This window comes from Orycteropus afer, unplaced genomic scaffold (genome assembly GCF_000298275.1).
Source record: "Orycteropus afer afer isolate SDZICR_OR568_19922 unplaced genomic scaffold, OryAfe1.0 scaffold00313, whole genome shotgun sequence".
NCBI classification, from domain to species: Eukaryota; Metazoa; Chordata; class Mammalia; order Tubulidentata; family Orycteropodidae; genus Orycteropus; species Orycteropus afer.
In genome coordinates, this window is record NW_006921900.1 from 2,713,768 (window position 1) to 2,729,149 (window position 15,382).

Here is a 15,382-nt window from a genome sequence, read left to right on the forward strand (position 1 = left end):
AGCTCGAGAAGACAAAACCAATTATCATATTGAAAGGTACAAAGGCCTGGGGTTAGAAAACCAAAAGGGATGAACACATTCAGATTTCTCAAGCTAAAAGAACTGAAGAAAAAATCCAAGCCTCTATGGTGTAGTGCCTAAGGCATTTGACTGCTAACCAGAAGGCTGGCAGTTCAAACCCACCAGCCACTCCTCAGAAGGAAGATTGGGCAATCTACTTATGTAGAGATACGGCTTTGGAAACCCAAGGAGGGGTCACTATGAGTCAAAATCGACTCAACAGTAGAGAGGGTTTTTTTTTTTTTCAGTTGCCATATTTAAGGATTCTATGGGCAAAATATTAAATGATGCAGGAAACATCAAAAGAAGATGGAAGGAGTACACAGAGTCAGTGCCAAAAAGAGTTGGTCAAAATTTCAGGAGGTAGCATATAATCATATAATCAAGAATCCATGGTATTGAAGGAAGAAATTCAAGCTGCACTGAAAGAATTGGCAAAAAACAAGACTCCAGGAATTGACAGAATACCCACTGAGATGTTTCAACAAACTAATGCAGCACTGGAGGCACTTACTTACTTATGCCAAGAAATTTGGAAGACCATCTGACTAGAAGAGATCCATATTTGTGCCCATTCCAAAGAAAGATGATCCAACAGAATGTGGAAATTATCCAACAATATTATTAATATCACATGCAAGTAAAATTTTGCTGAAGATAATTAAAAAGCAATTGCAGCAGTATATTGACAGAGAACTTCCAAAAACTCAAGCTGAATTCAGAAGAGGATGTAGAACGAGGAATATCATTGTTGATGTCAGATGGATCTTGGCTGAAAACAAAGAATACCAGAAAAATGTTTACCTGTGTCTTATTGATTGTGCAAAGACATATGGGTCATAACAAATTATGGTAATATTGCAAAGAATGAGAATTCTAGAACACTTGATTGTCCCATGAGGAACCTGTATGTAGACCAAGAGGCTGTCATTCAAATAGAACAAGGGGATACTGCATGGTTTAAAATCAAGAAGATTGTGTATCAGGGTTGTATCCTTTCCCCATACTTATTCAATCTGTATGCTGAGCAAATAATCTGAGAAGCTGGACTATATGAAGAAGAATGCAACATCAGGATTGGAGGAAGACTCATCAACAGCCTGAGATACGCAGATGATACAATCTTGCTTGCTGAAAGTGAAGATGACTTGAAGCACTTACTGATGAAAATCAAAGACTACAGTCTTCAATACTGATTACACCTTAATCCACATTACACCTTAATCCATACGGATTACACCTCAACAAAAACTTCACAACTGGACCAATAAGCAACATCATGCTAAATGGAGAAAAGATTGAAGTTGTCAGGGATTTCATTTTACTTGGATTCACAGTCAACACCCATGGAAGCAGCAGTCAAGAAATCAGACATCATATTGCACTGGGAAAATCTGCGGCAAAAGACCTCTTTAAAATGTTGAAAAGCAGAGATGTCACTTTGAAGACTAAGGTGCACCTGAGCCAAGCTAAGGTGTTTTCTATTGCCTCATATGCACGTGAAAGCTGGACAATGAATAAGGAAGACCAAAGAAGATTTGATGCCTCGGAATTGTGGTATTGGCAAAGAGTACTGAAAATGGAGTGTCAGAAGAATGAACAAATCTATCCTGGAAGAGATGCAGCAGGAATCCTCCTTAGAAGCGAGAATGGCCAGACTTCATCTCATGTACTTTGGTCATGTTGTCAGAAGGGACCATTCCCTGGAGAAGGATATCATGCTTGGTAAAGTAGTGGATCAGAGGAAAACTGGAAGACCTTCCATGAGATCAGTTGACATAATGGCTGCAACAGTGGGCTCAAGCATAGCACGGATTGTGAGGATGACTCAGGACCAGGAAGTACTTCATTGTTTTGTACATAGGGTCATTGTGACTCAGAGCTGACTTGATGGCCCCTAACAACAACAACATACCTAAACAGAGCTTCAAAATATATGAAGGAAAAGAGGACAAATAGATAAATCCACAATAATAATTGGAAATTTCATCATTCCCCTTCTCAGTATTTGACAGAACAAGTAAGCAGGAAATCAGTAGGGATATAGATGACAATGACTTAAGCATTATTAACATTGTCAACCAGTTTGACCTAATTGGCATTTATAGAACATTCACCCAGCAAAAGTAGAATACACATTCTTTTCAAAAGCACATGGAAAAACCAATTGACCTAATGGGTTGATTGAGACCAGAGGACTCCCCATCAGATTATTGGACTGACATATTCTTTAAACCTTGAACTAAAACTAACCGCTGAGAGGTCTCCTTGTAGTTAAATAACAAATTGACTCCAAAAATAATGAATATCACCTGTAACTACTGTGCTCCTTTAAAAAATCACCTGTATGAGAACAAAAGGTCAATAATCACCTTAAAACAAAGATGAGAACGTAAGGGGGCAGAGAAACTTGATTAATGGCAATGTAACCATAAGAACGGAAAGAATGAAAGTGTTCATGTGTTCACCCTTGTGAAGAATGTAAGCAATGTCACTGAACAACTTGTGTAGAAATTGTTGAATGGGAACCTAAACTGCTGTGTAAACTTTTATGGAAAACACAATAAAATACTATTAAAAAATGCATGGACCATATTCAGAACCATTGAAAAGACTGACTGTAAGAAAAAAAAAAATACACGCACATATGTAGCCTTAGAATATTATATGTGTGTGTGTGTGTGTGTGTGATTTTTAATTTATTTTCTTTCATTTATAATGTATTTTCCCGTTCTGGCCACTTAAAAAGACAGAAAGTAAGGATTACCCAGTAGCTTTAGGCACTCCTAGTGCCCAGATTGTTTAGACTGTGATCTCTAAATACCATTCCTCACTAAAAGGAAATTAGTGTATCTTGGAGAAGTGGTTGATTCTGGGTCTATAGTCTGTGCAGGAAATGCACAAAATGCACTTGGGATCTTGTTGTGCCAGGAAGTAAGGAAGCACTGCAAGAATGATGGGGACATTTCACAAAACACAGGCATCAGTTTGAAAGAAACTCCCGTTGACTACAGATGGAAGAGTTTGAATAATGACTATGATTGATGGAAACACATTATTTTTATATAAAGATCTAAAAGTTTGTAATGACATTTTGAGAGAGAGAGAGAAATGGAAAAAGGAAAAAACCTGAAAACACAAGACAAACTAAACCCAAACAAAATAAAAAACAACCAGTAGTCATTAACTCTTTACTCCTGAAATTGTTAAATAAATGGAAAGAAATACACACTTATCTTGCCTGTTACTTATTGCTGCTGTAACAGTTTTCTACAAACTCAGTGGCTTAAAACAACAAACTATTATTTTACAGTTCTGGAGGTAAGAGTCTACAATGCAGTACTGTGTTCTTTCTGGAGGCTCTGTTGTTGTTGTTAAGTGCTGTCAAGTCAGTTCTGACTCGTAGTGACCCTGTGTACAACAGAATGAAACACTGCCCAGTTGTGCGCCATCCTCACAATCCTCGCTATCCTTGAGCCCATCATTGCAGACACTGTGTGAATCCATCTTGTTTAGGGCCTTCTCCTTTCTCACTGACCCTCCACTTCACCACACATGATATCCTTCTCTAGGGAATGGTCCCTTCTGACAGTATGACCAAAGTCATTAGCGGCTCTAGAGGGTACCATTTCTTTGCCTTTTCCAGCTTTTAGATGTTGCTTGCATCCTATGGGTCATAGCCCCTTCCTTCATCTTCTAAAGCCAGAAGCATGGAATCTTCAAATCTCTCTCTCTCTGACCTCTGCTTTAGTCATCACATTTTTTCAGACTCTTGACTTTCTTTTGTCCCTTTTTATAAGGACCCTTTTGATTATATTGGGCCCACTCTGGTAGCATAGTGCCTAAGGCATTTGACTACCAACCAGAAGGCTGGTGGTTCAAACCCACCAGCCACTCCTTGGAAGGAAGATTGAGCAGTCTACTTCTGTAGAGATACCACTTCGGGAACCCAAGGAGGGGTTGCTATGAGTTGTAACCAACTCGATGGCAGTGAGTTTGGTTTTTGGTCAGATAATCCAAGATCCTTAATAACACCTAATAACACCTTCAAAGTCCCTTTTGCCATGTAAATTAACACATTCACAGGGTCCAAGGATTAGGATGTAGACATATTTTATAGGCCATTATTCTATCACACTTGATTTGTACAAAAAGGTGTTTTAGGTACCAAAGAGGCCCAAGTGATGAGGGAAAGTTCCTTTGGAAGATGAATACAAGCTAGTGAATTAGAAAATCACTATTGTACCATCCCTAACTAAATAACTGATTCAGGCAAAGATTATCAATGGATGCTAAAAAGCATTAGGAGAAAGGTTGATGAGTGTGCTGGTTACCTAGTGCCGCTCTGACAAAAATATACCACAAATGGGATGGCCTTAACAAACAGGAGTTTGTTCTCTTACAATTTGGAGGCTTTAAGTCCAAGTTCAAAGTGCAAGGCTCTAGGGGCTGGGTGAAAGCACCCAAGCCTTGGACTTCAGCTCTGCCACCAGCTCCCGGCCCACTGGAGCTAGAGGCATTTCTTCACTCAGACAGCTGCTGGCTGCTGAGGCTGCCAAGCCCAAGGTTGACAAGTAAAAAGGCACAGTCCTGATGTTACCAAACCACACGGCAGGCCATTCATTCAAGTCCATTATAAGTCCCAAGTCGGCAGAGCATGGCAGGCTTCTGAAGAATGGCACAGCTACATGCAGGATTCAAGGTGCCATAAACTAGAGACCATTCCCAAAGCTGCTACTTATATATGGGAAGCAGACCACATTCCCAAAGGTGGCTACTCAGCTGCTCACAGTAGATTCCACCATGGAGTTGATTACCAATCTTATCATGGGGAACACTATATCCAGTTGCCCAGCTACTCAACCAGGCCCAGCCAAGTTGACACACAAACTGAACTACCACAATGAGGAACTTTAGAATGGAAGATCAGATATTCTCCACCTTAATCCACTAAGTCTCAGCATCACTAAAAGTGGTACAATCTGACACCATGTGCCTCATGGTATGTTGCAATATGAAGTTCATGGTACCATCTACACTTTTGGCAAATGTTCTTACCAAAGAGGTTTAATCTGAATGCATCATGCACTTAGATTCAATAGGACCTACAAAGCTTAGAGGAACAAGTTAAACAACAGCAAGAGGAAGAAGTATCCAGACAAATCCAGAATGTGGGACAAAGTTCAAGATGGCTGACCTACTTTCTGCAGCATGTCTATGGCAGTGGTTCTCACACTTGAGCATTCATCTGAGTCACTTGGAGGGCTTGTTACAACATATACTGCTGGGCTCACACTCTGTGTTTCTGATTCAGTAGGTCTGGAATAAGGGCCTGGGATTTGCATTTCTGACAAGCTCCCAGGTGATGTTGATGCTACTGGCCCAGGGAACACACTGGTGTATGGGATGGGAACAAAAGAAGGAGACTCTGTTCTGCATTAAAAACACACACACACACACACACACACATAAGAGACACAACCACATGCAACATGTGGGCCTGGTTTAGATCCTGATTCAAACAAGCCAACTGTAAAAAGAAAATTTTGGGTATTAGATGACATAAAATCATCTAATTAACCTTTGTTAGGTATGATGGAGCTATTGTAATATTTAAGAAAATTGAATATTTAAGTTATTGTAAACATTTAAGAAAATTTCCATATTTTTTAGAGGAGCTCTGGTAGCATAGTGCCTAAGACATCTGACTGCTAACCAGAAGGCTGGCGGTTTAAACCCACCGGCCACTCCTCAGAAGGAAGGTTGGGCAATCTACTTTGGTAGTGATACAGCCTTGGAAACCCAAGGAGGGGGTTGCTATGAGTTGGATCCGACTCAATGGCAGTAAGTTTTTTTTTTTTTTTTGGTTTAGAGATGCATATTTAAGGGATGAGATGACATGATATCAGTGGTTTACCTTCTAATACTTCAGCAAAAAAAGGGGCATCGATGAAGCAAGTATGGCAAAACGATGGTAATTGTTGAATCTGGATGATGACTATACAGGGGTTCATTATCTTCTCTATTTTTGTTGGTTAGAAAACTGTCATAATACAAATTTTGAGTAATAATCTAGGGTGGTCATTTCCTAACTCTGAGCCTCAGTTTTTTCAGCTGCAAAATATGTTGGGGGACCATTTGGACAGACAACCTATGCAGAGAGGAGTTTGAGTCCCTGAGGGGCATGGTAAACATCTACAAGGGGACTTTGAAAGCTCAAGTGCTCCCTGGCCCTGAGATTCTGATATGAGTGCTGATGTGAGGAAGGTGTGATTCCCTTGGCAAAGTTGGGCAAGAGGGATAACCATTGGGGCAGCTAAGGTCCCTGTCAGCTTGGCTCTCGAGCAAAGAGCAAATCTTAAACTATGGAGGCCTCAGCCTGAAGCTAGCAGGGTGTGGATGGGGTGGGGGTGGGGGTGGAGAATCTGGCCAGGGAGTACCCAAAAAAACCAAACTCCCTGCCTTCGAGTCAATCCCAACTCATAGCAACCCCTCCTTGGGTTTCCAAGGCAATATCTCTATGGAAGTAGACTGCCCCGTCTTCCTTTTGAGGAGTGGCTGGTGGATTTGAACCACCAGCCTTCTGGTTAGCAGTCAAATGCTTTAGGCACTAGGCCACCAGAGCTTCTGGCTGGGGAGTAGAGCTCAGGAATTGTCCCAATGACTATTTACTTCAGAGGTCACTGGGGTCTATGAAACCTGAAAACTTTGTTCCCACTGAGTTTATTCCAACTCCACAGTGACCTCATGTGACTGTTCCATAGGGTTACCAAGGCTGTAATTTACAGAAACAGCCTGCCACATCTTTCTCCTACATAGGGACTGTGTGGGTTTGAACTGCCAACATTTTGGTTGGCAGCTGAGCACTTAACCACTGCACCACCAGGGCTCCTTTTGGAAACATCCATGAAGAAATCAGGGCCCCACTAAGTCCTAGGGTGTCTCTGCTGACCATTATTCTCTAAATATTTGTCCACCTTTTTATTTATCGAGGAGCTCTGGTGACACAGTGCCTGAGTCATTTGACTGCTAACCAGAAGGTTGGTGGTTCAAACCCACCAGCCACTCCATGGAAGGAAGATGGGGTAATCTACTTCTGTAAAGATTTACTGTCTTGGAAACCCAATGGGGGTTGCTATGAGTTGGTGTTTGTTTTTTTTATTTACTGAACAACCTGAGGGTTTAGGGATGAGGGAGGATGAGGAGGGAACTGGTGTCAGTTCAGACAGAGCAATTTATCATTGGCCCCAGAATTTGCCCCCACATCCCCCATCCTAGTCTCAAGCATTTATCCAAGTCAGACAGAATGAAGACACTCAGAGGTCCTGAGAACACAGAGTTCAAACAGAACTAAGAAAAGGACCCCTCAAGAATTCAAAACAGTCCTCTCAGTGATAAAGCCCATTTGATAATTAATACTAGTAAAACAAAAGTAGGTCAAAAGTGTGAAAAAAGGGTGTTCAAAATAATCCTAAAATGACAAAAAAAGTAAGTAGTACACAAATAGATTAGAACAAGCCCTCAGAGGAGTCTAGAACTTGACAGCAGAACCCATTACGTAATTTGTAGAACTGAGTGCAAAACAAGTGTGGGACTCCTTGCTGAAAAGTTAAGAATTTTAAAATGTAGTGAGGAGTGTACTCATAATAATCAACCACACAAAGGGCAGCATTTGCCCAAAAACAAAGCACAGAGAGCAGGAAAAAAGGGCCAATGGAACCCAGGGAGGAAAGGTAGGAGTGCTGTTACATTGAGGGCATTGCAACCTATGTTACCAAACAAAATGTATATAAATTGTTGAATGGAAAACTAATTTGTGAATTTGCTCTGTAAATTTTCACCCAAATCACAATTTAAAAAAATTATAATAAAAAGAAAAGAAAGAAAACTAATTTGCTCTGTAAAGTTTCACCCAAATCAAAATGTACAAAAAAAAAAGAGAGAAGAATTTTAAGATTGTGATAGCAGAGCATTGAACCAGACTCTGGGCCCTGTTAACTGTGGCCCAAAGTCTGATGAGTGACTTGGGGGCTTCCTAAATCCCTCTACCTGTGCTCTAGGGCCTGTGAGGAGTGAGCCATAATTATATATAGCCGATTGTCTTGTAATTCCTGGCAGTTAAGACCTACAAAGTCCCCATGAATACTGAATTAAAGAATACCAAAACAGCTTTGGTCCACTTTGAGGGCTTGGTCTGTCACTCTGCGCATGCACATAAATGGTGTCTGACAGAGAAAGCCCGGGGAGTAGTTTTACTGAACAGGTAGGTTCATGACTAGGGAATCCACAACTAATGAGGAAGGATATGTTTAGAGTGTTCAGAGCAGGGAGTGGCTTTTGTAAACCCTGTCAGGAATCCTTTGTGCTTCTAGCATGGTTAGCTCTGAGGTTTTCCCAGGACTTCTCTATTTCACTCTGAATCTGCATCTCTTGGCCTGTGCTGCTGACAGCCTCACCCGAAGGAGCTTATTTTAAAAACATACTCTGATTTTGGGTTGGCAGACAATGTTCCTACAAGTATGTTCTGTAAGAATTTCCGGGTATATAGTAGAACTGACAGTGGACAAGGTTGTAATCACTTCTTGGCCACAACCAGCTACTTGGAGGGAACAAGTAGTTGGACCTGTGGGCTCAGGAGCATGATCACAGGGAACATCCATCTCAATTGCCATAACATACTGCACAAAAAAATTGTTCCATATCCTACTTTGGCAAGTAGCGACTGGGGTCTTCAAAGCTTTCAAGCAGCCATCTAGGTGCAACAATGCGTCTCTCCTCATCCAGAGCAAAGAAGAATGAAGAAAACCAAAGATGCATGGAAACAATTAGTCCAAGCTACTGATACACCACGAGATCCTCAGCCTTTAAGACCAAAAGAACTAGATGGTGCCCGGCTATCACTGTCAACCACTCAGAGGGGGATCTATGTAGGAGATCCTGAATAGAGTGGGAGAACAATGTGCAGCAAAACTCAACATCATTAAAAAAAAAAAAAAGAGTTGAGGGGAGACCAGGTTTGCTGGTCTGATAGAGCCTGGTGGAACCCCTGAGACTATGGCCCCTAACTGCCCTTCAGGCCTGGAATTGAATCCACTCCTATGGCTTCCAGCCAAACAAAAGACAGGCATCTGAGCTGAACATTTACATTAGGTAGATACACTGCTTGGAGGGATCAATCATGGGAGAATAGAAGGGCTGTGTATGCATAGGGAGATAGCTGGGGGAGGGGCAGGAGTGCATGGAAGGAAGGACACAGGGAGGAGGTGGCTATGGGGAGGAAGTGGGAGGAGAGCTATTGCATTGTGGGAGATTTCAGTCAATGGCATGAGACAAAGTGTATGTGAATTGCTGTCTGGAAGATGAATTTGCTCTGTAAACTTTCGCCCAAATCACAATAAAATTAAAAAGAAAAAAAAAAATCCAAATAATATGAATACCAAAAAAATAAATAAATAACCACCCTGATTTGAGGAACCTTCCAAGAGATTCTGCCTTGGGAGGTTGGGGCTGCAGCCTGGGCCTGCCCCAGGGATTCTGAGACAAAGCCTTGGGAGCTACTGGCCCAAGCTTCTTTCTTTCATGCTTGATGAGGCCTCTCTCCTAAAGATGGGGGATGATGCCTTTGGTCTCTTGGGGAATACAGGGCCTAAGTCCTAGAAAGCTAGAGACTACTTTTGTCACCCACAGGTACAGATAGGGAAGCTAAGGCCCACGTGACACTCCTAGTATAAGAGCCTAGCCAAGTCAGTCTGCACATAGAGGCCTTCTCTGCGACACAGGGAGCCTGGGAGCCAGGCAGACTGCTGAGGGCTGCTGAGGCACAGAGGTGTCACCAGGCCACCACACCCCAGTGTGGGGCATATGGGTACAGAGCCAGTCAGGGATAGACCTTAAATGATTCAGCAGGCATCACCTACACTCCAGAAAAGACCCAGCTAGCTCAGCAGATACTTTTGGGCCCCTCCTAGAAGACTCTGTGGCACTTGCTCTGACCCAACCCTCACCGTGACAATCTTCATCTTACTCCTACTTAGACTCAGACTTGAATGTCCAAGGTGTCAGAGCCCTGAGCCACCCATAGCATATAGCCCTTCCATGGACAGAGGACCCCACGTCCCCTCTCACCCTCAAGAGAGACCCCACCCTGGATGGAAAGCCATAGGAGGCAGTGGACTGGCTGGGAGTCCTCACCCAAGGCCTGATCACCAACTTTGTGTATGACCTGGGAGAAGTCCCTGTGCTTTTTGAACCTCAATTTACTGATCTGTGAAATGGCTTATTATTATGTGCAATGAAGTTGTCTCTGATTCATAGAGATCCTATGGGACAAGGTAGCACTGCCCCATAGAGTTTCCTAGGCTATAATCCTCAAGGGAGCAGACTGTCATATCTTTCTTCCATGGAGCAACTGGTGGGTTTGAACTGCCAGCCTTTCAGTTAACATCTGAATGCTTAACCACACACCATACCCTGCCTTACTCTATGTTTATGTAGGGGTGTGAGGTTGCTGATGAGAATGAGGGGACACTCTGGATGGAAGAGTGGAAAAGTCCTTTGGAAGATGGAGTGGAGGTCCATGAAGGCGCCCAGCCTTTGCCCCTCTGCCTTCTCTCCCCACAAACCTTCAGGATCTTTTCTAGCTGCTTCTGTGTGTCAACCACGATGATATTGGCACGGCAGTCATGGGCGATGAACTGGCAGGCCTCAGGGGAGCTGGTCGTGTAGATGCCAGTGACGATGCCACTGAAGGAGACAGGGATGATTTGCGTCTGGGCAAGTGGAGAGAGGCTGCCCACCCCCACTTCACTTGCAGCCCCCACCCCAGAGAGCTCCCAGGCTAGGACAGGTAGGGCTCTCAACCATCTTAGCCCAGCCAGCCCAAGCAAAGAGGAGACCAAAAGCAGTCTAAGAGAAGGCCCAGAGATGACATGGGCTGTTTGGGAGGAGTGAGTGGGCTGGCAGGGGTGGAAGGAAGGTGGGAAGTCTGCAAGGGCCCCCAAAGATAGACACATTCCCAGTCTGTAAATAAGAGATAACACCACTCTCTCCATTCTCTGCCCACCTCCAACCTACTGGAGACCCACCGCACTCCAGCTACTCACCCTGCAAATACTGTGCCCACAGCCGAGAAGAACCACTCCGGGGAGTTGAAGCCGAGGATGGCCACACTGTGGGCCCGCTCCAGGCCGAGCTCCAGGCCAAAGACAGATAAGCCAGGTCAACTGGGCAGGGAAGAGGCCTCCCAACCCCATCATGCCCTCCATCCACACTGCAGGCGACCCTGCAGGTCTGTCCCAGGGACCACTCTCCCAGGGTCTGGCCAGTCAAAGAACCTTTGGGGGATCTGTCATTCAACAGCCCTTGCTGCCCCAACCCAAGGCCTTCCCAGGAAGTCCAGCCCCTCAGCCCAGCACATGAGGCTTCCAGCCCACCTTGAGTATGATAACAGATAAACCCTCAGTATAGGGCCTTGCACATAGGACTAGCTCAGTAAATGGTGGTGGTTTTTACAGTTGTTATTATTATTTCAAAGGGTCTTGATGGGTAGGGGTTAGAGGAGGAGCACCTGATGGGCCAGAGCTATAAAGCAGGTCAGGGCCTGAGGGAGGGGACAGGCCATGCTTCCAGGGGCCCCTCACCTTCAGGAAGCCCTTGGCGGCTTTGCGAGAGAGCAGGTAGTACTGGAAGTAGGAGATGCGCTCCCACTTGCCCTGGCGCTTGAAGCCCAGGGCACTGAGGCTGCCGTACTTGTCCAGGGCCTCGTAGAACATCTGGTGCACAGTGTAGGGAGGCTGTGGGCAGCTGGAGTCTATGCGCAGACGGACATGCCCATCGGCCCTAGTTGTCCACAGTGCCTCCTCTGTGGGGAAGGAGAGACCAAGCTTGGATCAGGCCAGCCTGAGGTTGTTGTCCCCAGGGAACCCCAATCCAGCCCTGGGCAGAGCTCGCAGCCCTGCTGGTGCCATCAATGCCCTGGGCACTGGGCAATAGAGGCTGACAGGTGAGCCAGGAACTGGGTTAGGCTGGGAGGCTGCTTGGAGGAAGGGTTCTGACTTGGCCATGAGGATGGGCAAGGCTTGAGGTTGCAGCAAGGAAGAGGAGAGGAACAGGCCTTGGGAACACTGAGGTCCCTAGGCCTTTTCCTACTTTTGTCCACTTCATTCCACCTGGAATTTACTCCCTGGGGTTGGGCAGCTGGAAATGGAATTTGGGTTGCTTCAGAAGAGCAAAACTGTCAGATCCCAAGGAGCCTTTGGAGTCGCCACCTTTCCTCTGATGCTTGTGAATGGCTGGGGACAGACCCCAAATGGACAGAAGGTCAAAGAATCAAAGAGAGTGACCCTATCATGGTCTAGAGAAGATGAAAGACCAATAGACCCTGATCTCCAGCCTGAAAATTCTCCCAGTCACAGGAAATAACAGCGTATTTGCTAGTTCTTGTTGAGTGCCAGGCATCATGCTGAATCCCTCACTTATAAGAATCTGGATAGCTCTGTTTAACACATGGTACAGCTGCAGCTCAGAGAAGGCCAGCCACTTTTCCTAAGGTCACATATCAGGGAAGTGACAGAGTCAGGGCTTGAGCCCAGACTTACCTGACACCACAGTTCATACTTGGAGTACTGTCCTGGGCAACCACCCAACTTCTGAGGGTCAGGAAGCTTACTGTGGTGGAATGTGTGAGGAGATGTTGGCCAAGCCACTAATAGCCTCTAAGTCTCCAAGTCTCAGGGGCAAAATGAGGATTAAATTTTCAGGGTTCATATGAGGATCGAGAAAAATCCTCAATGAAATGAAAAAACCTTGACATACAGTTGGTGCTCAATAAATACACACTTCTTTTCCTCCTTCCTTTTCCAAGTTCTCCAAATGGTTTGCAAAGGAAGCTTGGATGGGTGGTCTGGATAATTTGGGCACCCAAGGCATTCTTTCCTTGGGGGCCAGGGTGCCATTCTAAGACAATGAGCCAAGGGATAAGGTGGGAGGGCTGCTAGACTGGCTGGGGCTGCACTGCCACTTTCTGGCTGCACCCAAGCTTGGGTCATGAGGCCCTATCTATGCATCTGTGATTAGCCCTTCCTAAGGCCTGCAGATGAACTGAGTGACCTTTTCCTCTCCTTTGACTCTCTCAGGTTACTGGGAGAGGAGAACCTATTCTTCTCCTGTGAAGAGCCAGGAGTTGCTGGGGATGGGAGGGTGCAGTGCAAGAGGCATCATAATAGTTAATTTATAATAATGAATAATAAGTGAATGAAGTGTCCAGGCTCAAACAGGAGAAGGGAGTCATGAGGCAGGGCCATGGTAGCATGCGGGAATTCACGCTCTCCAGGGAGGGCACTCATTGATAGGCCTTAGGTGTTGTCAGAGGGTAACACCATGCTGGCCGGCCAGCATCTACTACCACCTTCTGGGATTGAGGTTGCCATCACCAGCTGCTGTTGGAGCTCACTCAGCACCCTCGGGTGAGGGTGTGAGTCAACGACTCCACTAAGCCCTTTCACCAGATCCCAGGACCCCAGCCTGACAGACCTAAGTGGCCAGCCTCTTTAGAGTGTCCATGCTCTGTATTTTGTTCACAGTCTATCCATGGAGCAGGCCACTGTGATAAGACTGACTAGGGTGCTGCCACTCACTGCTATATGACCCTAGGCAGGTCATTCTCCTCTCAGACCCATTTTACTCATCTTAAACAAACCGAATTCACTGCCATTGAGTTGGATCCGACTCATAGTGACCTATCCTTGGTTTTCCGAGGCAGTTTCACTTCGGAAGTAGATTGCCCAGTCTTCCTTCTGAGGAGCGGCTGGTGGGTTTGAACCACCAGGCTTCTGGTTAACAGTCAAAAAGCCTTAGGCACTATGTCACCAGAGCCCCTAAAATAGAAGATGTAAGGATGTGGATAAACTGGAACAATCATACACTGCTGGTGGAAATGTAAAATGGTCCAGCTTCACTGGAAAACAATTTAGCACTTTCTGAAAAAGTTTAACATAAATTTACCATATGACCCAGTGACTCCACTCTTAGGTATATAACCGAGAAAAATGAAAACATATGTCTATGCAAAGACTTGTATACAAATGTCAATAGCAAGATTATTCATAATAGCCAGAAAGTGGAAACAACCCAAATATCCATCAACCAATGAATGAAAAAACAGCATATGGCTTAACCATAAAATGGAATACTACTCAGCTATAAACAGGAATGAAGCACTGATACCTGCTACAACCTGGATGAACCTCAAAAACATGTTCAGTGAAAGAAGTCAGATGCAAAAGACCAGTTTTGTATGATTCCATTTATATGCAATGTTCAGAAAAGACAGGAAAAGTAGAAAGCAGATAGATTAGTGGTACTTGGGGCTAGAGATGTGAATGGGAAATGACTGCAAATAAGCTTGTGTTATTTGCCATCGAGTTGGACCCAACTCATAGTGACCCCTCCTTGGGTTTCCTGGGCAGTGTCACTATGGATGTAGATTGGCCAAACTTCCTTTTGAAGAGTGGCTGGTGGGTTTGAACCACCAGCCTTCTGGTTAGCAGTCAAGTGCCTTAGGCACTATGCTACTTTAAAGGACCTTTTTAGGGTGATGGAAATATTCTAAAATTGAATTGTGATGCTGTTTGTACAACTCTGTAAATTTTCTAAAATAATTGAATTGTACACATGAAATGGGAAAGTTTATAAGTTATGTCTCAGAAGGCTGACCTCACAAACTGGTGGAGGATGCCATGAGATGGCCGCATAGAGTGCCCAGAGCCAGGTTTAACATCACTGATCAGTAGCTGGTAGTTCTCTTCCCTTTCCTGGGCCAGACTCCTGCTGGCGCTTGAACCAAGAAAGGTAGCCCCGTGGACACGTCCTGTCACCAGACACCTAGAGCCTCCTATTCCATTGCATTTACCTGTTCACCCAGGTTGTCAAGAAGATCAGAGGTAAGTCTTATGATCTGTTGCTAAAGCCTCCCTCAGCCAACAGTTTTAATCTTAGCATTTATAATTTTTTTTAAGGAAGAAAAGACATTTATTGCTTTATATAATTGAACAATCAGGAGGGATAGGTATAGTTTCAGGCAAAGCAGGATCTAGGAATTCAAATAATGTAGATAGAGTTCAGACTCCCTGTCCATCTATTAGCTTTGCTTCTCATTACAGTTAACTTCATTCTGATGATGGCTCTGCCCAGAATGAATGACCACCAATATCCAGTCAAAAGATGCAGTCTTAGAGTCAAAAGAGAACCTACAGATTGGGAAAAAATATTTGGTAATAACATATCTGACAAGGGACTTATCTCTAGAATTTATAGAACACTCCAA

The 15,382-nt window shown here is 44.4% G+C and overlaps 1 protein-coding gene across 1 annotated transcript in view; it reads right to left on the reverse strand.

Moving 5' to 3' along the window:
* The window catches only part of ACSBG1 (acyl-CoA synthetase bubblegum family member 1), a 58,255-nt gene that overhangs the window by 18,162 nt on the left and 24,711 nt on the right, over positions 1 to 15,382 (reverse strand). Inside the window, exons 4-6 of the mRNA XM_042782428.1 lie at positions 11,700 to 11,920; positions 11,163 to 11,251; positions 10,683 to 10,803 (exon numbers count right to left, since the gene is read on the reverse strand). Coding sequence (XP_042638362.1) covers positions 10,683 to 10,803; positions 11,163 to 11,251; positions 11,700 to 11,920 — 431 coding nt within the window. The remainder of the gene's footprint in view (positions 1 to 10,682; positions 10,804 to 11,162; positions 11,252 to 11,699; positions 11,921 to 15,382) is intronic.